The sequence below is a fragment of the Drosophila obscura genome, unplaced genomic scaffold (assembly GCF_018151105.1).
Source record: "Drosophila obscura isolate BZ-5 IFL unplaced genomic scaffold, ASM1815110v1 contig_186, whole genome shotgun sequence".
NCBI lineage: Eukaryota > Metazoa > Arthropoda > Insecta > Diptera > Drosophilidae > Drosophila > Drosophila obscura.
This window is the reverse complement of record NW_024542774.1, coordinates 10,591,514-10,617,404: the sequence shown is the minus strand read 5'-3', so window position 1 is coordinate 10,617,404 and position 25,891 is coordinate 10,591,514. Positions and strand designations below refer to the sequence as shown.

General features: G+C 46.0%; 1 protein-coding gene and 1 long non-coding RNA gene across 2 annotated transcripts in view; both read left to right on the top strand.

Annotated features, from left to right (window-relative positions):
• The window catches only part of LOC111081151, a 66,677-nt gene extending 43,643 nt beyond the window's left edge, over positions 1–23,034 (top strand). Inside the window, 11 exon segments of the mRNA XM_041593197.1 lie at positions 4,979–5,130; positions 5,802–5,861; positions 8,550–8,674; positions 8,779–8,934; positions 11,191–11,381; positions 11,454–11,637; positions 17,470–17,685; positions 18,476–18,609; positions 18,762–18,857; positions 19,775–19,969; positions 20,032–23,034. Coding sequence (XP_041449131.1) covers positions 4,979–5,130; positions 5,802–5,861; positions 8,550–8,674; positions 8,779–8,934; positions 11,191–11,381; positions 11,454–11,637; positions 17,470–17,685; positions 18,476–18,609; positions 18,762–18,857; positions 19,775–19,969; positions 20,032–22,632 — 4,110 coding nt within the window. The 3' untranslated portion in view covers positions 22,633–23,034.
• Positions 23,035–23,443: 409 nt separating this feature from the next.
• LOC121404151 lies at positions 23,444–25,891 on the top strand. The gene is made up of 2 exons (XR_005967748.1): positions 23,444–24,337; positions 24,402–25,891. It is a non-coding gene; the product is annotated as an uncharacterized LOC121404151 (long non-coding RNA).

The following is a 25,891-nucleotide window of genomic DNA, read 5'->3' as shown; positions in this document are numbered from 1 at the left end:
CGCATCCTCTTCTACTTCGCCCTCTCATTCACCAGTTTGTATGCAAAATGATGCGGCAATGCCACAGAAAATTGATGGCAGTCACGTAGAATGACAAGAGCAAGGAGAAGCAGCAGCAGCAGCAGCACACCAGCCAGAAGCCAGAAGCCAAGAGAAAATCCATAAAACCAAGGGGGGCCAGTTCCAGGTCCAGGTCCAGGACCAGGCCAAGCCAGTCCACACATGGCCTGGCATTTTCCGCCATATTCCATTTTGTTTTGAGCAATAAAAATAAAAAGTAAGGACATGTCGTGGACAGGGGCGAGGCAAAAAATGCAAATTACATACAGAACAGCCCGACAGCCAAGATGTGAATGCAAGTGTCATTACAGGAAGAATCAGAAGGCATTTCACGCAGCTCTAACCACACACCACTTCCCGCACGCCTTTCACATCCTTGAGGATTTCGGTTCGGCTTAATGAGAGCCTTTGCTCTCTTATTTACCCCAGACTGTGGTTGTTGGCAGAGTGGGTTTGCGGCTAAGGGAGTGAGGGTGTACCGTGCACCTCATGAAGCCATCAAATTTTGCGGAGAGCCAAGGCCGTGCTCCCCACAGAAGCAAATAAATAAAAGCCGCAACAGGCCAGGCAAATGGTTAACGATGCCGATACTGGCCTGGCCTGGGCCCAGGTCTGGGTCTGGGTCTGGGCCAAGCAGGCGTTGAGCGTGAGCCGATTAAGCTTATCATCTGGCCCAGCTCCTGCTCCAGCAGCGGCTGGCTTCCTGGCTTACTCTCATACCGGAAAGCAAAGAGCAGAGAGCAGAGAGCAAAGAGTGTGTGGCCAAAGCAAACAACATTGTGCAATTTTAATTGTTGGCCATAAATTTAACATCCGAGGCCGAGTAACATATTTATTTAGCGCTCGAAAACGGGCGGCCGAACAGCACGGAGAGCGGTTAACCACAGAGCCACGGAGCGGCCCGACGGAACGCGGAGTCCCAGACGAGACGGACTTGACTTCTCTGTGTCATCTGTCGCGGCACTCAATCTTCGCTCCCAGATTGCTGGCACTGCTGTTGCTTGTCAAATAAAAACTGTGCTTCGGCAATGTCTCTGTAGCGTTGAGCGTAGCTGTGCCAGTTGCACATGCCACAAGCAATTTGGCGTCGCAGTTAATGAAAATTGAAAAGTGCTTACTGATATTGCGTATACGCCGCATGGTCCTTGGGCTGCAGAGCGTCGCATGACATGGCATCGCAATGGATTGGATCGATGGGTGGTGGGTGGGTGTATTGTCAGTGTGATGTGGTTGCATAATAGCTGCTCTACATTTCGCGCAACAACACACTCGTGCAACAAGCAAACCCATTAGAAGTTGCAACAGCTCTACAACAGTCGCCGTCCCCTGGCCGGCCCCTCTCGCCCCCCCCCCCTCGTTGTCTGTTTTTGTGTCGAGTCATTTCTACGCTCAAAAGCACTCACTAAAACAAATAAACACTTTGCGCATTGTTTCGTTTTGACAAATGCGTGTAATTTACGGAAATGTTTGCCCGTCCCCGTCCGTCCACTCTCACTCTCACTCATCCTCTGCCTCTCGCTCTCGTTCGCTCAGGCACTCCTTGTCCCTATCTCTCGCTCTTTCGTGCTTGTGTGCTGCATGTTGGCTAAATTGTCTTGGCCATGTTTGCAGAGCTCTCGGCATCCTTAGCCCAGCCCGACTACAGACTACGGGAGCGCGGCAATTAGTAGGAGCTGGGAAAAAGCCATGAAGTAAGTGGCAGCTTTCCACTTTCCCTACACCGCCTAATGCACACCCACATACGTACTCGTACTCCAGATTACAAAGTCATAATCGGGGTTGGAAAATATAGGTTACATCGTACAGCCACCAGCCAACAGCCAACATCCCCCTGGCTGCTGCTCGTCAAAGTGGCAATAAAATATGCTTTCATATTGCTGCCGCTCGAATGGCTCATCGTGGGCCAATTGAAATGCTTATTATAAGGTGGAAGTGGCATCGAGGGGGATTTGATATCGGGTCGGGGTCGGGACTGTGGTCAAGCAGGTCCACCATGAAATCACAAAAGATTCCCTTTCCTTTGCCGCCTGCTTTGTTGTGGCCCGCTTAATGAGGAAATTTCACTTTGGGCTCGCTTCGCTTCGTTCCGTTCCGCATTGTTTTTGGTTCTTCACGTCGCTGGAAAGGCCGTGCAATTTACGATACCTTTGTGGTTTCAATCTAGCAATGGGAAACATAATTAAAAATTGTGACAGCCATAAATTTGGCTTGGCTCCCCTCCAGGGACCCACCGAATGAGAGTGGAGGCCAACCAGCAGATAGCAGATAATTAAAGTGGCAAAAAACGGCAAAAGAGAAGCTCCAAACGTGCTCCAAACTATCCACGGCCCTCTCTGATCCCCTACTCTATTCAAATTGTGTAGCTCTTTTCCGTTTGGTTAGAAAAGTAGCTTAAAAAGCCAGGCGAAATCAATTAGGTCGCATTTAATAACAGAGAAGTGGAAGCCTAAGCTGGTTGAGAGAAAGAGCACTTTAAGCCTTTTTGGTCCCGGGAAAGGCATCATTTGATTTCAGTATAGCTGCCGCAGCGGAGCGGCAGCTGATGCTCCTGATTGCAGGGCAGGATGCAGGATGCCCACATCTCTCAACTGTCCGCCCACTAGCCCCACTCGACAGTGCCACTCCCAAGGTCCCACGGTGCTGGTCCCGAGTCCCGACTCCCGAGTCCCTTGTCCATTTAGCAGTCGCCGTCGACTGCTGGCTGCGGGCTCCGAGGCTGTCCTGGATGGGACTTGGCCTGTTGTAAAGTGTCAAAACGTGTACTTGTCGCTGGCAGGATGTGCAGCAGCTCCTTTAATTTGAATTTTATGCACTGCATGCATAAATTTATGGCCCAAGCCCCGCCTTCAAATGGCGACGACAATGACAAAGGCAACATGACAGGCACATGTCCATTATGGCCAGACGGGGGGCGGCCACTGCCACTCGGCCGTGCCTCTGGGTGGGGATGGACAGCATTTAAATGTGCTGGTTGCCAGCGACAGCCAGCAAAAGAGCACGAGACGGGAGCCAGAGACCTTCTTATCTTGGCTCTGTCAAGTGGGGCAGGCGACAGGCATCTTAAATCCGATTAAAGCTAAAGCGAAAGATGCAGGAAAAAGACAAACCAAATCCCATACCCATTTCCACTTGCAAAGAATTTGCGTTAAAATTAATTGCACATTTAATATTTTCGTTTGGTGCGGGTCTGGTCTTGTCGGGGGTAGGGTGGGGCAGTATGAAAAAGATTGAAAAATTAATTTTTAATTGCAATTGCTGAGAGAGAATTAATTTTTATAAGCGCATTCTCCTGCAATCATGAAATGGTATGTCCCGGAATTTCAACCTTTGTTTTACCATGCCGCCCATGCCCATGCTCCTACCTCTGCTTCTGCTCAATACTCCTGCTTCTGCTTCTGCTGCTGTGGCTGATACATTGATTTTGATATGACGTTGCACCATATGGACACGGGACACATGGCAGACTTAATATCCTGCCTGTCATCCACCCCTTTCATTCTGTACATGTGTATGTGTGTGTGGCCTCGCCCCCTTCAATTTCTGTCAGACTGTCAGAGTGCTAAAAATAGCATGTGGAAAAAATACAATACCCACCAAAGAGTGAACCGAACCGAACCAACCCGAATCGAACGCGCGCTCCTGATTCATTATAAATGCGGCAATTGCATTGAGTGCAATGATTTTTAACTTGTTTTGGCTGCCTCTGCCTCTGCAAATGGCCTCATAAAATCACGCTCGACTTCTGTCTCTCGCGAATCGGTGTGAAGCGGTGCTGTCAGTTGAACTTCCTTCGGATTATGGCTTTGATTGACAGACAAGCAGACCGAAAATAAAAATCAATTAAATGAAATGGAAATTAAAGCAGCAAACATGTCCGGATCCTGCTGCCATCTTTTTCGAAGTAATTTTTAAACAAGGCATATTTATTTTAATTATTATCAGGGGTATATAATACCTTTCACATCCATCCTTGGAGCGAGTCTTTCCAGTATTTCTCGGCTAATGAAACCTATTGGCTAATACTCCAGCAGATGGCTAGAGTCTATTTAATCTATAAATTAATTTAAAAAAAAACGTATTGATTCAGCTAAGCCTTAATAATATAATAAATCAATGCATAACTAATTAAAGCAATGTAGAACCTAGATAGGCTTGCAAGTGGAGTGTGTGTGTGTACATATCGCGCCGCTATGTAGAACTAATCTAATTATGCAACGCACAACCTACAGTCGACAGCCAACAGCACAACAGCCAAATAACGCACAACGTACTCTAACAAGAACAGGGAAGGGACAACTAGGACAACGAGGCTTACTAAACTGTGACCAAATGTCACACGTGGTTTTAATTATTGCCAAGAGTTCTGCACTGTGAGTGTATTCGTGGAAGTTTGTCTCTGTGTTTGTGTGTGTGTGTGTGTGTGTGTGTGTGTGCGTGTGCCAGGCATAATTACATTTTGTGGCATTCAGCAAAGTGTTGATTATTAATTAAAATAGCTTTATTCAACGCTGGGTTGTCGCCTATCAGAATATCAGTTAAATATTTAAGCATTCCTCGGTCTAAACAGTGTCCATGTAATCATGGCTCCATTATGCCATAACGAGCTTTCCCTCCCACTCCCACTCCCTCTCCAGCACTCCACTTCCACCGTGTGTGTGTGTGTGTTTGTGCTTACATGTGTGTATCCTGTTTGTGTCCTAGCGAGAAAACAGAAATCAAAATGGCTGGCAAATAGCAGACAAAGTTTTGCTGCAAATGGAATAGAATGAAATGCGAATGGGAATGGGAATGGAAACGGGTTGCAAGTGTAAATGGCTTGTAATTAAGCTGCAACGTGAGACGTTTAAATGGAAATTGCATTTGGTCTAATGCACGTTCTCCCTTCCTCTCTCTCCCCGTCTCTCGTTCTCTCTTGCAGAAGGAGCTGTTCGTGAGCAAAGTTGAGCCGACGTCGCCGCGCAACGAACGTAAATTCTCCGCTGCCACAGCGCCATCGATGAAAACAAAGTGGCTGAAAGCATTTAAGAGCCTAAAGCCTGCTGGTTCTGGTTCAGCACAACAAGCAGACAGGTAAGTCTAACCCTGCACCATCCTATACCACCTAGACCAGTATATACCATCCCCACCCGACCCCTGCTCTGACACAACATTATCAGGCGCAGAGCAAGGCCCATTGGCCCATTAAGTCGAACAGAAACCACAGCAAAGTATCCGCATCCCCATCCCCATCCCCATCCACATCCACATGCATAAAAAGCAGAAAGGAAAGAGAGAGCGCCTACAACCAGATACAAAATGAAATAGTGCCGGTGGGCAAGAGTAGAGGAGGAGCCGCTCCAAGCCGAGCCGCCCGCACATTAATATGACTAAAAGCTTACAGAAAAGGCGGAAAATTATTCAAGCAATCGTGGAAAGGCCACAGCAGGCGCAGGCCTTGGGCATAGAAAGTATATAGCTAATATTTACACACTTCGAATTATGCAATGCGGCGCCATTGCACTCTAAAAGATAATCCCACCCAGATACAGGGCCTCCTCCCCTCAACATCACCAGAAACCAGTCCAGTCCAGTCCCACTTTAGGTTAAGTTAACCCTCTGCCCTCTGCCTCTGTTGGAAGAAGTTCAGACTACTAATGTTCTCTACACTTTTTCTCTATTAATATATACACGTATATGCCATCCTCATTTGAACACTTAACTCAATTAAATCGATATATCGGTACTTAATCGCGATCAATCAGCCAACCACCACCCCGACAAAATCAAATGTACCACGCTGTATCAACCGTTTTGACTTTGAGGTAACCGAAATTCACCAACTAAAACCACTCGTACAGCACCTGTCCAAACTTTAAGCTACATATAAATAGATCATCATACGAGTATATATATATATATATGTATATAAGTAATTCCCATATGTATATGATACACTCACTCTGTCTAACATAGCAGTATGCAATGGGTTGCTGTATGTGTTGCACGCAAATTAGTTGACAATTAGTTGAAAGAACAACCTGCCTTAGCCCTCGATTATCCCCAACTAATTGATTTACAGCACGTACATACAATATATACAATATATGTTATTATTTTATTATTATTGGCCATAGTAAGCAATGGGTTATGCTCTGCAATAAAATGCAGCTGCTTCCACGCCGACGAAATCATCAATCACGATTAGTGCCACATGTGGCAATTAAAAAAGGGGCGAATGTGAAAACAATTCGAATACCTACAGCCCGTGAAAGTGGAGCAAAGACAATGGTAGAGCTGCAAAGTTTACACTGTTCGATAACTAAGAATAAATGTGTCCGAGAGTGGGCTCCATATGTTCCGGACAAGTTTCCTGCTTCTGCTCCTGCTTCTGCTGCTGCTTCTGCTTCTGTTGCTGATGCTGATGCCACAGGCGGACACAGTAAATTCCTTTTCGGCGCCACTGAAGCACTGAGAAATATGCGAAAAATTGCAAAACTATAAATTTTCCATCCACCCACAGACCATACACATGCACATACACATACAGCATGCACATACCCATGGACACAGAGACTGGACACATGCTTCCGCCCCATAGAAATGGGCAGCATTTTGTTGCATTTGTTATTTGCTGGCTGTGTGGAATGGAATGGGGAAATGGCAGTGGCAACTGCAACTGCAACAATACTTAATTCCATGCCGACAGTCTGCACTGCCAATGATGATAAATCTGGAAATCTTCTCGGCTTAGTGAGTGTGAGGGGAACGGGCTTTATCCCCTCAAACTTCGTTTCGAATTATTTCCGACTTTTCGTGCATTCATCAGAGGCAAGGCGTGGCAAGGCGAGGCGAGGTGGAGACTCCGCATAAATAAACGAAAATACTAACACGAGGGCACGGGTATTTACAGACGTGACAAGAAAGTCCCAGTTAAAAGTTCAGTCTTGCTATATTACAAAAGTTTTGCACCGAAATTACAGAATGAATCCCGAAACTGGACCTCCCCCAAAATGAAAGTTAACTCATTTCGCAGTGGTCCAGTTTTTGTTTCTGCCTATTGTGCTTTTCCCTTCTGATGGGGTTTATGTTCAGGTTGCAGTGCTCAAAGTTTTAAGCAGTGTACAAACACAATAATAAATTTGTAATGTGAATAATTATTTATTTACGCCGCTCTTTGGTTTTAGCATTGTGCTTTCTATGGCAACCACACACACACACACACATTCACACCTCCCCTCCCCTCGATACCTAGAATAGCTAGAATACCTGTATACCTAGTATACCTAGTATATATATATGAATGTACAGTATAATAATAATGATATTTTAGACGTATGAATAGCTCGATAAACCCATTAAGTATGCCATAACATTGAACCCGAAATTAATTTCAATTACTCGTCGTAGCCTTCCCAGTAAACAAACTTCCATTCGTACATAAGTTAACTCAGATAGCTGATGTACATAATACAGATAGATGTACAGATATACCTCGGCCAGAAATCATTCTTGGTAATTCGTTGACAATGCCAAATAATTTTTACTATATTTCATTTAGTTTAAGAATTGTCTGCATATTCAATCCCATCTATCAATCATCATATTCAGTTGGTTTTATATGTACTATGAACACATGTAAGTGTTGCACTTTCCCCACTTTCCACCTCTCACCAATCGTTCGGCCATTGCGGTACTCGACTCGACTCGCACTGTGTACTTTGTATTTTACGCATTTTCAGCACACAACTTTATAAATATTGCTCTTTCCGTCCGTCTGCCTGACTGTCCGTACGGCTGCCTGGATGTCCGTTGCTCAGTGCTGCATCTGTAGCTGTGTCCATAAGCCACTTACAAACACTCAACGTCGTGTCTGGTTCTGATTCCGGTCTGAGCCTGAATCTGTCCAAACAATTGCCACTGTACCAGTGTGCCTCAACCTCAGCCTTCTTTCACCCTGCCTGCTGCGGCTGTAGGGCAGGATGCAGTTGCAAATTGGTTGTACATCTGTGTTAAATATGAAATGAAATTGTTGAAATTAATTTGCTGTGTGCAGAACATAAATATAACGTAGCAGTGGCCTTGGCACATATCTGGCTGTGCGTTCCACTCGAACGGTAACAAATGGACAACCAATTTACAACGAATCCAATTGGGTTGCGAAGAAAACCGAGTGTTGGCTGCTTTTAAATACATTTATTCTAATGCTTCTGTTTCCTGGCCGAGCACACCCCACACATGAGTTTTGATTAATGTCCATTGTCTACTATCCACTTGGCATTGTGCACTGTCCTGTCCGCACCGCATTGTTCATTTGGCATTGTTTGTCGTGTGCGTTAAAGCAATCTGAAATGTCATAAAATATGAAACAAAAGCTGCCATAAAGTTGATCAGCATATGCTCCTGGTCTGGCCGATGGTGTACCGAGAAATGGGGGGACAAGTGCAACATTTGCGACGACTCCATTGCGAAGCGTTTTCACTGATGCCGAACCCCTTCCCCTTCACACACAGGCGTAATGGTGCCTCCAGCACGGCCTCAGAGCCGCTGCGCCCCAACCTGGACGGGAGCCATCATCTGCAGGAGTACACGTACAAGAAGATAACGGCATGCGATGCCTGCTCTCAGATACTCAGAGGTGCGTATGGGCCACGCAAGTCCCAGTCCCTAAATTTTAACGAGCACGCCACTAACCATCTGCTTCCAATGGTCCTCTCTGCTCCTTTCTGCTCCTTCTTATAGGCCACACCAGGCAGGGTCTACGCTGCCGCATCTGCAAGCTGAATGCCCACGGAGACTGTGCCCCGAATCTGCCGCGCTGCCAGCCCAAGCAGAAGCTCCTGCGGCGTCAGAAGAGCACCTCGGAGCTGGAGAATCGTGTTGATTTCGAGGAGGAAAGTAAGTATCTGGCACGTATTATCATCACAGCCATGCCCCCTGATACACACACACACACTCGCTTACACACACACACTCACATGCAAGCCCACATGCAGATACACAGCCACACTCACCAATACGGAGACCGAGCGACCCGCTTTTGGAGGGATCTAGCGACTTGCAGGGGAAATGTTGTGCCGAAACTTGGCCGAACTTGGTCCCCCCAGCAATTTGTTCGGCTAACCGTGCTCTAACTGCATATGCATGGCGGCAGCACCTGGCATTTGCTTCTCCAGGAACTCACCTTGAAATACGAAACAATTGCATTGCATGCCCTTCTGTGTTGGAATAGTCTATGGTCTATGGTCTATGGTCTATGGTTCCTCTGCCACCTGGCCACATAAGCAATATTTTGCGTACCATTTGGCATACATTTATTGATCTGAAATGGTCAGGTGGAGTTCGGGAGGAGCGAACCCTCCTCTGCCACTGCACTGGGGGTGTGATTGTGATTGCCTTGGTATCAGTTGATTTCACAATGGATTTATGGCACTCGTGGGGGAGGGGGTAGCACACAGATTGTGGCATTTGTGATTTGTGTCGCAATTCTCTTAGCTCCAGCGAACAAGAGCTATTGCAATTTTCTTGGCCCTCCCGTCTGTTCCGTTGCCCTAGAAACAGATGAAACAGAAGTGCTCGTAGAAACGCAGCATCCTATATGTAGATACTCGAAGGATGATGATGATGATTCTGATGATGATTAGTTGCCTGCTCATTGAACTGTGAAAGAGTGTCTGTTGCATTCCACGAAGCTGCAAGCTGCCATTCATGTACAAGTAGTTCATAAACACGAATTTCAAATTGTAGTCTCAGCTCTAATGTGAAATCCTCTTCCCCAACCAAACCACCGAACATTGAACACCGAACACCGAACACCGAAAACCAAACACCAACGAAAAACTAGCATGGCCACAGGAGTCCGTTGTGGTAGCAACGGTTGCAGATCAGGCAGAGGATCAGTTGTGTGTACCGGATCCGGATCCGAATCCGAATCCGAATACGAGTCCCAATCCAAATGCGAAATTCCGTCAAAAGACGCCCTTCATGCAACGCATTGCGCAACTAGGTATCAAAACGATCAGTATTACTCTATATAGTATCTATATGCATACATATACTACCCATATATACATAGCAGCTACGATATATGTATGTACATATGTATAGTCAGTCAGTCAGTCAGTGCAGTCAGTCGAATGGTGTCTGCACCAGACACGCCAGACACTGCAGGCTGCAGACTGCAAAGCGCTTGAACCTTATGATTTTTATTGGATTTTTCGTTGTTGTTTGACTGTTGCCCTGTTTAATTCACTTAATTAGCGAGACAATCAGCTCAAACTCAAAGTCAATCTAACACATAAATAAATACAAATCAACACACAAACATACACACACACACACACACACACATGCATAAATGAGATCCACTGGGGGTGCACTCACCCCCACTCGTTGGCAAATCGTTGGAGCTGATGAGGGCTCCGACAAAAGAAATTAATTGCAGTAGCGGAGCATGCTATAGCCACCACATACTCGTACTCGTATTCGAACTCGTACCCGTACTCGTACTCGTACAGTAATTCACCAGTATGCCGAACAGTTCACTAGAAGTTGTTGCCTCACGCTCATTCCGCCTGGCTCTTGTACGTGTAGGGATGGCTCCTTGGGATGGCTGAGTCTTCGGGCAGCCTACATCCTGGCAGTCGATCGCTTGCGAGCAGGCCAACAGTAACCATCAACTATGCTGCAGTAAAATAGTGTAAAGCCGCTAGCAAAACGTATCTCAGTCGTTCCACACTATCTCCCATCTACTTCGACGCAGTTGAGATTATGACAAGTATCCCCAAGCCACCCCAACCACCCACCCCCGCCCATTAACACCCTCCCGCTCCATTAAGCTCATTCCAAATTAGAGAACTGCTCAAACCACAATTCCAATTTGTAATAATGCCTATCAATCACGCACGGTCATCCAAAATACTATATGTATATCCAAAATTGAATACGTATTGAAATCGATCAAACCAAAATCAAAACTGGCCACCACCGCCCTTCACCAATCAACCAATCAACCAAACAACCAAACAACCAAACAACCGAATCAACTTGTCAACTTGTCAACTCTCCTACGGCACCCAAAAGAAATAACTGAAATCGATCAAATTTATCGCGTGCTGAAACAAGCCGGCGAACTGAAATCCGGGCATCTTGCAGCAGGCGCCGACAAATCCGTCCAGGCGAAGGTGTTGGATGGCAGCTTCGCTGGAGGTTCGATACCCGGACCCGCATTCACCGAGCGGGAGATGGTGCCGGGCCCAAGGCCCGCGGATATACCCATTGTCAGTGTCTCCGAGCTTGCTTTGCAGGAGCAGCAGCAGCAGCAGCAGCAGCAACAGCTACAACAAGTGCAACAGCAGCAGCAGCAACAATTGCAACAGCAGCAGCAGCTCCAACAGCAGCAGCAGCAGCAGCAACAGCAATATCAGCAGCAGCAACGAAGTCTGGCATCGGTGGCTCAGGCGGCAGCAGTACGGGCCGGACGGGGCGTGCGACCACCGCCCGTGGCCATGCCCATTCTGGGCGTGCAACTGCAGCAACAGGAGCTGCAGCAGCAACGTGGCGGCCTGCCAGTGCCCACCCAAGACATATCTAGTAGTTCAGGTCCGACAAATCACCAGCAAAAAATTGCAGCAAAAGTAGTTTTTTGTTACTCTCTATCCTCTATCTCTCAACTATCTCTTCCACTATCTCCATCTATCTTTCGTTCCTTTACTCACCTCACCATTATTGTCTCTTTCTATTTCTACATATTTCTTTCCTGAGTTCACATTAATCTGATCTTTTTCATAATATGTTTTCGGTTTCGGTTTTGGTTTCGGTCTTGGTTTTGGTTTAATCTTTTTGTATCTGTGTGTTTCCCTCCCCCACTGATTCTCTTACTTTCGATCTCGTTTCTGTCTCGAGTCCAGCATCCCGTATTCCCTCTCCCGTCTCAGTGCTTCAGCTACCCTCCGCATTTCTCTAGCTTAACACTCCCTCACTTCACACCAAGTCAACAAGTCGAACAAAACTCGACTCCATGTAGATTTCCCTCTCTCTCACAATTATTTCCTCCATATCTTCTCGCGAAAGTACAAAGTAGTTGCTCATCCATAAACTCACATACTCGTATCGTAGTTGCATTTAGTCACACTCGATTGCATTTTCTCTCTGTCTTTTTCTACAACATTTTATCTAGCGTGTATCTATGGCAAATAAATTTCTATTTCAATTTCATTCGCATTCGCATTGCCCTAAAAACATATACGAGTAGTTGCCCCCATTATTGCTTCGCTTGGCAGTTGATACTACTTAAGCTTGCGACTTAGATTTTGGCCAGTATCTAAATAAACACTTACTAAAACACACACACATACAAACCAATGACAGATACAGACACACACACACAAACGCAAACACAACAATATGCATTTTGTCTATAAATTAAATATATTTTAGAGTTGCATTTGAAATGCTTTTGACTGGAACAGTTGCTGAATACATATTATCCTAGCCAGTATCACCCAGCATAGCATCGCCAGCATACACAATAATCTTAATAACTAACTAACGCAAACATATCTAGTATCGTATTTAGTTAACCGCAATTAATTTGTATATGCTAAACACTTTGATTTACTTACGCTACATACCAAGATAATATCCCATGCATTCTCCACTCAAATCTAATCGAGGAGAGTCAACAGAGTCAGCTTGATTCCGAGAGTGTTTCTGATTGTGAGTGTGAGTGTCAGTGTGTGGGAATGGGTAATGGATGAGTGTTGTGTGGCAGCCTTATCTGAGTCTGCTTCATGTGCGAATGAGTTTCAATTAAAATACATGGCCACAAAACGCCCAGAGCCGACAGGAGAATGGACACGCAGCCATCTCTGACTCTTCTATTGTCTCTGGAGCAATCACATAAAACGACGTTGCCACTTAAAGCAGCATTTCCGAGCATGTCGCTCCTCGCTTGCCCCCTGACGCCAAAACGTCCTAAATCTTGACAAGTGTGCAGATAATTAGCGCCACAGTTCCCTGTTGTCGTTCACTGCAACTGGCAACAGCAACTGGCAACAGCAACTGGCAACGGCAACAGCAACTTGGAAACCGCAACCTGGCATTGCATTTCCCTTGCGGTCTGCAGCTGCATTATTCCAATTAGGAGAGTGTAAATGCAGCCCTCGACTGATTGATTGGAGATTGCCTATTGCAGGCCATTAGAGCTGTGTACTCCTTCCCAGTTGTAGCTCCTGTCTGTCGCTGGGATGCTTTGTGGCTGCAGTAGTCCTAAGTTCGATTCAAACAGGCCTCTATGGCTCTCGTAGAATGGCGGTTGATGGCGGCCACACACAGAACAGACACACTCTTTAGTGTTTAGTGAAATGTGCAATATATACATACATATATATATATATCTATATATTCTTTCGTGTCCATATCTTTTTTGCCAATTTTCGTTTCGCTTGCCAACACCAATTAACCAAATAACCAATCAAATAACAAAAAACATCAAACCAACCAACCGACACACAAAGATCAACGCTGCGGGCAGTTCTTTGCCCCCGTCTCGAACATGTCCAGCTCGGCGTACATCAGCAATGGCTTCGGCATCAACTACTACACCGCCAGCGGGCTGCATCAGTCGTATGCGGCATCCTCTTCAGCAACAGCATCGCCCTTGCATCATCAGCCATCCGGGAGCGGCGCTGGTGCCGCCAGTGCCACCGCCAGCACTGTCACCGGCTGCGGCAGCGGCAGCAGCCATCTCGTGACCGATACGGGATTGCGCAGGCGTCTATTCGCCGGGTTTCGACCGCTTTCTGGTTATGGACTCTTGCGGAAGAAATCTTCCCAGAATCGATCAATCTCGTTGCCGGAAAGTAAATACGAGCAAGAGCCACACCATAACCATAACCATAATCGTAGCGATAATCATTATTGTCATTATCACATGCTCCCTAACCTTTATAATAACCCTATTTCGAAGCACCACAATTCACCACCATTAAGCTCTTTACCATCTTCATCATCACCGGGGTCTAACACCACCACGAAATTTAAATGGCAAGCTCCATTCGACATTGCAACAATATCAAGCAGCCCAGCATCGACATCGACATCTAAATCTAGAACTTTAACATCAACTTCAATCACCGCTAATAGTATAGTCAAGATAGTACTGATTTTACTCACAATTGATGTTTATTGTGTGTTTCAATGTTTTTTTAGATAAATATCGATTTTGCCCTTGCAGAGAGTAATATAATTTTTCAGAATATTCCAAATTTAGTTCATATATCGGTGCATTCTAAATTCTAAAGCTGGGGAGGCAATCATCGATCTGCAGGGGTACTAAGGTCTTCGGTGCGCCGAGCCTTCTCATCGATTAATTAATGTATATTCCTGTGGCAGGCCGCAGATGATTGTTCCCACATATGTGTTTTTCTATGACTGTTGTTCTGAGTGTATTTGTATTTGTATTTATATTTACAATAAGTGTTTGCACCCAAGCCAAGCCAAGCCAAAAGATACAAGAGGAAGGCGCCTTTCAGTTATTTTAATTTCGAGTCGTGAATTTCAAGCAGCGGAGCCCGTGACGAGGCAGCTCGCTCAAACAAAGGCCAGAGTAAATGCCAATTAGTCTTAACCCAGTTTGCACTTCAAGCAAATGGCTCATTTCCGTTGCACATCAACAAACAACAGCAACGGCAAAGGTAACGGTAGCGGCAGCAGCAAAAACAACAACCACTGCAATCCAGGCGAAAATTCCCATCATTTGTGTACATGGCCGTGTTCCTTTTGCCTGGTGAAAGCGGCTTCATCATGGCTCCAGCTTCGTTTAAGGCGAAAGACTCCTCCCAGGACTGTGCCGTCTTCCCTTCTTTAGTTCAGCCCTACATCCTCATCCACAGCTCCGGCTGCTGTTGCTGTTGATGCCGTGTAAATTACAAGCCATTGTCAACTTCTGTGGAAAAATTCAGCCGCATAACTCCCCAGTAAATGGAAAGTACCAGCACGAATACTCCTGGCAGTGGGCGCTTCATACAAAATGTTGCAGACGGAGAAGAAGAAACTTTTTTTGCAGCTCATGCCAACTCATGCCAACTCGATTCGAGGCGAGTTCATTTGTACTTTATGCTTGCTGTATTTCTGATGCTCCAGCGTCAGCACCAGCTCTGGCTCTGGCTCCTGCTCCAGAATTCGCCCACAGAAACAATTTTAAAGTCGCGTGCGGCAAACTTTTTTTGTCTTCGGCTATGCAACTTCTTAGCGCGTGGAGAATGGAGGATGGGAGTGCGAATGGAGATGAGAATGGGGACGGTCTAGCAGGCAGGGCTGGGAGCTAGGATCTGGGGTCTGTCCCAGGTCCCCGGTCCTCGGTCCCTAGCCGAACATAATTATGCTAAAAATTGTTACGACATACAATTTTTTCTTTCTGTTTTGGGCCTGCCTTGCCCAGGGCTTTCCCTCTGCTTTAATGCTGAGTACTCGCAGAGTGCAAGGGTATAATGGATCCATGCAACAGGCATAAATTCCCCCTTAGGGTCAATACCTCATCCGTCTGTCTCTTGCGTGAAGTTTTCTTCTCCAATTTTGAACGCTATTACTTATAAAGATTATATATTTTTTCATATGAATGTTGTTAATGTGGAGCAATAACCTTCAGTTGTGATTAAGTAGCGGGTATCTAAGAGTCGGTCAGCTTTTTATAGAGTTATTATTTTTTTTTTTGCCATTCCTCTCTGCATGTTGTCGTCGGGGCTGGTGTTGGTGCTGGTCTCGACTTCCTTCGAGCGGGACTCTGTAGTTATTTGGCTAGGATTATGTTTCTGCTCTATTACTTGGGCCAGGCAGCTGCTGGCGGCCCCAGTTCTGTTCATCTCTTTGCTTCCTCCGAGCTCGCTTCTTTTGGTTTTACTTGTGCATGAACGCTGGCGTCTTAATGTTAAATATTTTCTTTCGGTCTTTGTGTGTTCATTTGGTATAATTAGTTTTAATTCATATTTCTTTGCTGTGGCCTCCGACCCAGTCGGAGGCGGCTGGGGTAACCTTTAACAATGCTTGGAGCTGGATCCATCGAAGCGCTACTAACCATGAGAACTGCCAAGAACTGGACTGAAATTACAAGCGATGATATAATATGGTATACTTATTTGACACAGCATCAACGAATCCGAAAACTGAAACGGTGCGTCCCTTTGGCGAGCCCCTGATGCTGCAGCGAGCCATCCTTAAGGGCCCAGACTCCACTCCGCAGGACGAGTCGAAGGCGCGGCGAAGAGTCCGGCTAAGCTAAGGCACGGAAGAGCACAAGAAGAATGAGATGAAGAGAAGAAGGAAGAAAAAGGAAGAAAGGGGTGGAGCAGCACTGCGCAGCGACACTTAATATCTACATATACATGCATACATACACACATACATATAAAAAAATGAAATTCTAATTTTATTGATTATTTTATCTCGTATCTCTTAAGTTTCGAATTTTTTGTACCCCTTAGAAATGAATCCTAGCTCAATTAATGTTTAAAATGCATCACAGTAATTATTAAAAAATACTCAAAATAGTTTACTTACCAACACAGACCTTTATCATACATACGTATGTATGTATATATGTACTCGTAATTATATTATGTAGTTAGTTAATTTCGATTCTTGTAACTTTATAGAGCTCGGATGTGAGTAAACGTAAACGTACTGTACGATTAAAGTATTAAGTTATATTTGACTATTGCACATTTTCATTAATTTGATATTTGCCTGAATGTTATTGATTGTATCGTATGGCACAGACAATCCAAAGGATGGGGCAGGGAAGCGTTTAGTTTTTTAGGACTTTCACCCATTCATTTCATTCGATTCATTTTCCATGGACACACCACACCCACACCCACATGCATATGTATGTATTGTACTTCTGGCACAGGGCATACTGGAAACAAGTTTTTCATTATTTTCCACGACAGCAGAAAGTTTCTTTTGGATGCCCAGAAAGAGTATGCTACACTGGACATGCCACACACACACACACACACACACACACACTCGCTGTCTCTCTATCTGTGTATAAACTTTGAATGTTTGCTAATTTAATACCCAAAATAGATATACTGTAGTATACTTCTACGACAATAATATCTTTCTCTCTCTTTCAATGTGAAGGTGTACAGCTACTTGCTGAATTTTTCAGTTATCATTTGATTGCATTTTCGGTATTCGTTTGGTTTCTGTCTTGGAACTTTAGATGTATAGATTCTATTTTTCATTACATGATCAATGCTGAACAAATTAAATTAAAGTCAATATATTTTTATTCCACGTTTTATCGAAACCAACTCTCATGTTGTGTATTGTCCGACCACAAATACAACAAAACATGATCTAACACACACACACACACACACACACACCCACCCTACCAAACAACAACAACAACAATAACAACAACAGCACCGCACTCACCGCGCCGCCAAAAGTTGAACTTACGCATGAAATCCTTGAGCCTGGACTCCCCCGAGTCGTCGGAGCTGCACGGCCAATTCCGGCGACGTCCGCAGCTGCCGGTAGCGGGCGCATCCACATCAACGGCCCCCGGCTACTATCACGGCGGATCGGGCGGCCACCTGGAGCACAGCACTCCTCCATCGAACAACAGCCGTCTGCACTGTAAGTAGCAACCCAGTAAATCCTCCCGCACCGTTTCCGTAACCGGTCCCAAAGCCGTTAACGATAAACCGTTACCGACATCGATACGATACGAACGTACGAGACCAACGAATACTCTCGGCGCTGCACCGAGCCATCCAACAAACACACCTATGTACCTACGATGAGCTATTGCAAAATGGGCACCTCTTTGGCTTCCTAACGAATCTCAATTCCCTCACTCTAATTTCTCGATCTAGTACGTATACACCTATCCAACACCACCATCTAAGTCACACAACCTATCCCATAACGGAAAGAATTTTCCAATGTAGTCGCTTACAATGTAAATACGTTGAAAACGCAGAGTAAAGTAAAGTTTTGTTGAGTAGTTTGATTTGGTTGATCTCGTACAATTTGCTAGAATTACACAAGTACATAAGTAAACCATAATGAGTAAGCTCAAGTTAATTGTTGCTATAAAGATCGCTACAACATCTGCTGATCCATACACCCAGTACAATATATTCAACCTTAGTGGGGACTATCTGAAGTATGTTGAAGCACTGCGCCTATCTAATCTCCTGCTCTATACCTATGTATATCTCTATTTCTTTCTCTCTCTCTCTCTCTCTCTGATATGTATATGTATATTTATCTATTTATATATCTTTATGCGTACTTTAAACATAATTTTTCTATTGCTAATCTTGTTTCTTTTACGCTCATTCACTTGCATTCTAACCAAACTAACCAAAAACACATTGAGCATGTCCTGGAACAGGGATTAACGCATCCAAAACCATTACAGCACCATCGAGTCCCTCGCATACGGGCCGCAAGCTGTTGTATGCCACACGTGGCATGCGTGGTGGCAGCGTCGATTTGCCGGACGAATTGGAGAAGTCACAGTCATCGGCCAGCACTTCGCCATGCCTCTCACCAGTAAGACATCCCCAGGTATTCCCCCCCATCCCTTTTCATTGCCTGTTCGTGATTATTGATTTTTGGCAACACCATCCGCCATGCACAATGACTGCATCCACGCTTACTCCCATCTTATCTAATCCTATTCCATCCGCTTCGACATTTTCAAGAAATCGCATCGTCTGCTGCCCACCAACTTGTACGTCATCCTCTACAACTTCAAGGCGCGGCATTCCGACGAGCTGGACCTCAAGGCTGGCTACAAGGTGAGCAAATCCCGCTAATCCCGGTAACAGTACGGGAATCGCGACCCCCCTCTACTCTATTTCTCCCATCGGTAATGGTATGGTGCGAGTACTATGTATTTATGTATGCCATATGCACGAGTATGAATAATAAACAACACGCTTTGTTTAATCCACTAAGCGGAGCGCTTAACTCACACAATGGCTGGCACAGGAAATTGGCATAACAAAATCCGAAATGCATACACATTCCCCGTTCTTTATTCAATATTAAAACGAACAAGGACAACAGAAGCCTGTTTATTTATCGTACACTCGTATGTGTCTGCACAAAGACAGAAAGAGGGATACAGACAGGATGGGGGGGAGTGCTGTTTTTTCTGCTGCGTAAACAGGACAACGCAAACAGCGAATAAGAAGAAATAATAATAGTTGCTGCGTTTTTTGTGTACTTTCGCTGATTGCTAGAGTGCTCGTTGTCCCTACCGTCCCGCCCCGCCCCGCCGGCCAAGTGTTCAATATTTGCAGATTAGCTTTTGTTCGGATTTTGTCCTTGGCAGAGGAGTAATTTGGTCGTGTAGCGTAGAAAGTTGAGGATGAACACAACTTTTACTTCATAATTTACTGTGCGGATCGATAACTATATTTATAGAATTTACTTGGCAATTTCTTCTAGAGTGCAGCTACCAGCAATCAGACCGAAATGCATGTAAAACAACCAATTGCATTGTTATTCCACTATAATTGACTGAAAGACAGAGAAGTTAAAAGTCTAGACAGAGACCCCATGTCTCTCAACTCAAGTTGGTTTCACGCCAAGCCAAAAATGTACTTTTGAAGTGCAATTGTGAAGTCAGGAGCTTCAGGCTATAAGCTCACAATTGTTAGGAGCTGTTAAGAATTGATTTCTGAACTGTTGCCCCACGTATTTGTTTTAGGTGACTGTCATTGACACATCCGATCCGGACTGGTGGAAGGGGAAGGTACTGGGACGCGTTGGTTTCTTTCCATCCAAGTACTGTGTGCGTCTGAACGCCAGTGAGAAGCCACTGCAGGTGACCCACAATCTGCAAGTGTCGGATGGGGAGCGCAGCGAGAAAATAACGCTCCTGAGGGATCAGATTGTCATACAGGTAATGTAGTCGAAGGAAATGCTAACAACATCCAAACGTTTCATTTGGGCTTGCTTAACCAGGTCGGCGACGAAGTCAATGGGATGTGCATGGTGCGCTCGGCCGACAGCCGCCAGGGCTACTGTCCGGTCAAGTATCTGCAGGAGGTGTGACAGCCAGAAGAGCCCGAAGATGAGCCGCCTGCCGATGAGCGGAATAGGCCGCAGAAATCGGCCATGCAAGCGACGACGTCGTCGTCGTCAAGGACAACGGACAAGACCAAGCGTAGGATTAGAATTGTAGTTAACGATAATAGCAGCTTAGCCGGAAGTAGTGTCGCACCTGCACCTGCACCACCACACACCACCACCACCGCCCATTATTCGAATCACCAGATCCCAAGGGAAGCGGAGGCCGAGACTAAGCGACTGAACATCGATTATGGCGACGAGAGCAGCGCCGACTGGGAGAAGGACAAGGACGTACTCATACTGTCCGGACGCCGGAACAAGAACGACAAGAACTGGGAGAACTGGGAGCGGATCCGCGAGCATAAGCTGGAGAAGATGAAGAACATATGCTTCGAGAGCTACCGTCAATCGAAGCGGGACAAGCTGCTGCAGGCCAAGCCCCGACCAAAGCAGCTCGACTCCACCTGGTACACGGACAACATCTACTCGAATCGCTCGGACGACATGGATGAGGACTATGTACCCGACTGCATCAAGTACGGCACCTACCGTGCTCTTCGCGACATTAACGAGCTCGACGAGAAGTATCCGGAGGAGGCAGGCGTCAATCGGGAGCGGCGCGGCGAGGGCGAGGGTTCCCCGGGATACGGGCTGCATCGATCCAAGAGCTGCAAGGAGTTCCAGTACCCCAAATCGCAGAGCTGGTGCTTCGAGGGCAACGTGTTTGAGGGTGGCGGCGGCGTGCCCAGTGGAAGTGGCGCCGCTGCTCCGGCCACCACCTCGATACTGAAAAACCGATCGGGAGTGCCCAAGTCCTACTCGTTCAGTGCCAGCACCAAGACAATGCCCTTCGACATCATCGACTACGAGCTGCCCCCCGCCTCGAACACGCGGCGCGAGAAGCGCGAAGCCTACAGGCGCAACATGAACATGCTGTACAGCAACAGCCTGGACGAGCGAACCCTGGCCCACAGGTGCTGCGCCCGGGACCAGTGCACCAGCGCCAGGTGCCTGCTGGACGAGATCTATCCGGGATCGGGGGTGGCAGCCCGATCGCGGGGTCGCGCCCCATCGCAGCAGTTGCTGGCTGGCAGCAACAGGAATCTGAGTCTGAATGCAGCGGACTGGCTGTTCGAGGAGCGGGCAGAGGCCGATCACCGGGCGGGGCGGGGTCCGAGGACGCCGGCCCCCACGGTGATCTGTTGCTGTGCTGCGGACGATTGTTGCTGCCACCGACAGCCACAGACCCATCTGGTGGTTCGGCCGCGGTCGCGTGTCCACTGCCCCGGCCACCATCCGGCGGCCGAGGAGGAGGAGCACATGCACTGCCGCTACGACACCGATCTGGAGCACTTCATACGGGCGGAGCGCGAGCGACTGCTGCTGCAGGACAAGTTCCTGGACGAGGACGAACGCTACATGGCCGCGGCACCTGCACCTGCGCCGCGCAGCCCAGCGCATCGGTACCCCAGCTACCAGCGACCCACACGCAGCAAATCGCTGCTGGAAATGGAACCAGCCAATCTGTACCACGACGACGACACTTGCTCGGACACAACCGAAATCGATCTGGAGGACTTCAACATCGATCTGGAGAAGTACTGGGAGCAGCTGGACAAGCCGCCCAGTCCCATCAACATGGACATGCGGCGCAACATGCAGAGCAGCCTCAAGGTGAAGAACGTCAACGTGAGGTGCTACAACAACGGACAGCCCATCGACCTGCACGACCGGGAGCACGAGCGGCTAATGATCAAGAAGTCGCTGCTCGAGGGCATGCCCTCGCCGCCGCAGCTGGACTCCAGCGAGTCCTCCAACAATGCTGGATATCCTTTTTTTGAGAATGGACCAGACAGCCCCTCCTTCCATCATATCTCTGGGTCCGGACCGGGTCGGGCGCCCGCCTACGGACATGCGCCGGGCTACGGGCACAAGATCTATCCGACTGCGGATATCCTGCCCTCGTACCAGTACAATAACTTTTACCCCGAGCACAGCCACCCGACTGTGGGCAACGTGCTCACTCAGCAGCCCACAGCCGGCATCCACCATGCCTCCGCCGGCGGCCACTCGGCCCTGAGTCTGATCAACAACATCTTCTCCATCTACAAGCCGAACAAGTACTCGCCGGAGAACTGCCAGATGAACTACGAGAGCAAGCCGGAGCCGTGCAAGAAGATGAACGTTCCCAGCACCCGGCGACCCCTTGGCGCGGCGGCCCCTCTCCATCCCCACCCGCACGAGTACATGCACTCATCGATGAAGCGGCCGCTGCTGGTGAGCGCCGACCAGCCCCACTTCAAGATTATCCCCGAGAAGACTGGCCTCAAGATATCCCCTCTGCTCAGCTACGATGAGTACGGCGGAGGCGGATGCGGTGGCGCAAGCATCGACAAGTCGCATCATAGACTGAGCAGCACGGCACGGCCTCTGATGCTTCCGCACTGATGGTGCTGGACCTTTCCGTGGTATGGTAATGGCAACTATTGTTAGTTATGCTCCCAGCGACTGCCTGAACAGCTCTGCAGAAGACTATCCAGAAGACTCGCGAAAAGCGGTCCTGAGTCCTGCCCCCAAAACAACTCCACTCCATTGACATTCCAGCTGGCTGGGGCTGTGGCTGTGGGCACATCTGTTCTCAACCACCACCACCACTCGTCGTTGTCGTCGTCGTCCTCGTCGCCTTCGTTCATCCGCACAGATTGCTATTGATTCAGCAATGGGAGCAGGGACCTTGTTCCATTGATTGATTCATCGTTGTCGCAGCAATTGACACTCCAGCAAAAGCAAAAGCAAAAGGAATCCAGGAACAACAACTACAGCCATACCATTGGAAAACAGCACAACAACAACAAACTACAAGAAAAACTATAACATGACCAAGAACTTAGTCAAGAAACTTAGTCGAATCACGAAGAAGATGTGAAGATGTAAAGAGTAAAGGTAAAGGTAAAGTGTGTGATTAGGTATCGAATGATCTGATCGACAGATCGCTTAGTCGGATAAGCAATGAATGAAAGAATGAATGAAGCCTCTTCTCCCCTTAAACGGCCACTCACTCGAACAGAACACACAAACACAAACACACACACAAACACCCACACCCACACACACGTGTAGTATACACACGTACAATCAATGTGCTTTTAATTCGATTAATTCGCTAGAGAAATCGCAGCATATATCCGTATATATGTATACATTTGAATGTAGTTCAAACAGCAACAGACAGATACAGATACACTAATTTTTCGAGCAACTTTTAAGCAATCAGCAGCGTATTCTCAATAGAAACAAAAAACAAAAAACAAAAAGAAGAAGAATACACACATACATATTTAAGGAACAGTTAAGATACACTTGTTTGTGTGCATAGGCTAAGCAGTTAGTTAATATCGTGTTTCATATCCAAGTATGAGATAACCTAAGTATTGTATGCCCCACAGTAAATCTGTAGCAGTTAAGCCGATTTTATTAGTACTGAAGCTTCGAAAGAACATTTACCTAATGATCGCTCTTGATAGGGATACTTTTTGGCCTCGATATTGAGATAATTTTTGGAATACGATACGATACGATACGACGATACGAGAGAAGGAAGGGAAGGATGATGAGGATGTGTACTAGGGAAAACCGTTTTTATTGTCACAAAATTTTTTCTATTTTTTATACCAGACAACTTTGAAGCAACTAAACGGAGGAAGAGATTTAATAAAATCGATAGGATTGATAAGGATAGAAGCTTTTCGCTACATAGATTGCAGCTACTAGAAGGGATTATACAAAAGGACATATGTACGTTTGGCAAGTGTGTTTGGCTTCGACCCGATAAAAGCGCTTTTATAAACTAACTAGATTAATGTGAAACATTGAATATGATAAATTTGAATTGTACTTTTATGATGTATGCGTATCCACTGGCCTTATTTATTCAGAAGTAAGCAAACCATGAGCTGAACAACTCACACACAAACACTTGATCGAAACGAGAACACAGATACACACCCACACACAGCACAGAACACACTTAAACTCTACAAAGGAAACAAATTGATAATTGATAATTACAATTGAAATTTTCAGCAAGTAATATTCTTAAGGCTTTGCGTCGATTTTGTTAATTGTTTTTTGGCGTCCAATTTTAAATGATAGATAACTAGTGTAGGGCTCAAGACGAACTATCGAGTATTTGTAGCATGTAAGCAAACTAAAACAGAAACCAAAACCAAAACCAGAACTTTCAAAGAATATTCAATTTTTAGCGGAAGGATTCGTCAAATGAGAAGAAGCAGGCGATTTTGAATTTGAATTTATTTTTAATGACTTTTGAATACAAGCTAAACAAACCACAGGACGTTTTATCAGAGATCGTTTTTTATCTATGTATCAAACGTGTTCTTGAACCACAACAAACAACCAAAAACATACCACATACAACCAACTAATTGCTAAGTGTCCGCTATGGCCTATCGCCCATGAGTTAGATGTAAGAAAGAGTTTTTCCCTAGCCACGGTTGCCACTGCATGGCTTACGCTACCAAAAGGGATCCGTTTTTTGTTGAATCCCTGTCGCCTGCTCCTATCTTGCTACTGCCCACTAGTGGGGTACAAGGTAAATATGTTTCAGAAAATACTAGTCGATTCCATTCGATGATATGCTTTGCCGAAAACACATTTACGTTTCGTACATTTTGATACAGCCCAAAAAGTATTTCTGAATCGAATCCTTACGGCGAACAAATGATCCCTTTTGGTTGAAAAAAAAAAAATTGTTGCCAGGTGGCGACCGTGTTCCTAGCCCCACGCTTACACTGAAAAAGATACAGACACAGAGACGACAGGAGTCAGAAGAACACGGGGGAATCTGCACAACTTATACAGATATAAAAGAATATCCATAAACTGCACCCAATTAATTATACAATATACATATATATCGAGTATCAAGTATTTATGAACACGTCTAGTCACTAAGGAAGAATTGTAAAATGAATGAAATCGATGAACACGAAAACGCCCAAATCTTATGAGTATGTAAGTAGAACCGGAAACTAGAATTCAACCCGGATAACCGCTGGCTCTGAGACACGAGCTACGAGCCTCCAAACTGCTGAAATTGGCACTTAAGTATACATACATTACATACATACATACATACATATGTACAACAGGATAGTACGACTATGTACGTAGTAGAACTTTCGAGTAAACTAAACCAAACTTTCAACCGTAGTGCGACTTTTTGCCAGTTTACAATACCGGAGAGCCCATCGAAGGGATTGGTTTTTTTTTTTTTTTCGAAAAACTGCTTCACGTTTTTAGTGCGTAAACTTGGTTTTAGATATATGCGATTATACGATTACCAATACGATTCAGCGTGTCGCAGGGAAGCCGCTTCAATGAGCATTTCCAAGAAGAAGCGATGGTTCTCACCCTACCCCAACTTGATGGGTTTTGGCCTGCGGAACCCAGCTCCCTGTGGCACATTCATAGACATAGAAAAAATGGGTAGCTAGTGGCAAATACATACAAGCAAACAATACGAGTATCTAGAGAAAAAAAATATCAGATTGGAGTGGGCAATAAGCAACGTAAGAATATCGGTAAAAATAATAGTTAAACGAAAACGAAACATAAACTCAACTCATTTAGCACTTGCAATTAAATGTGACAAAACACCCCTTCCCCAATCTTCCCCTGAGCTGCGACCGACCTCCCAGAAATGCAAATAAAACAGATGTTTATTCGATGT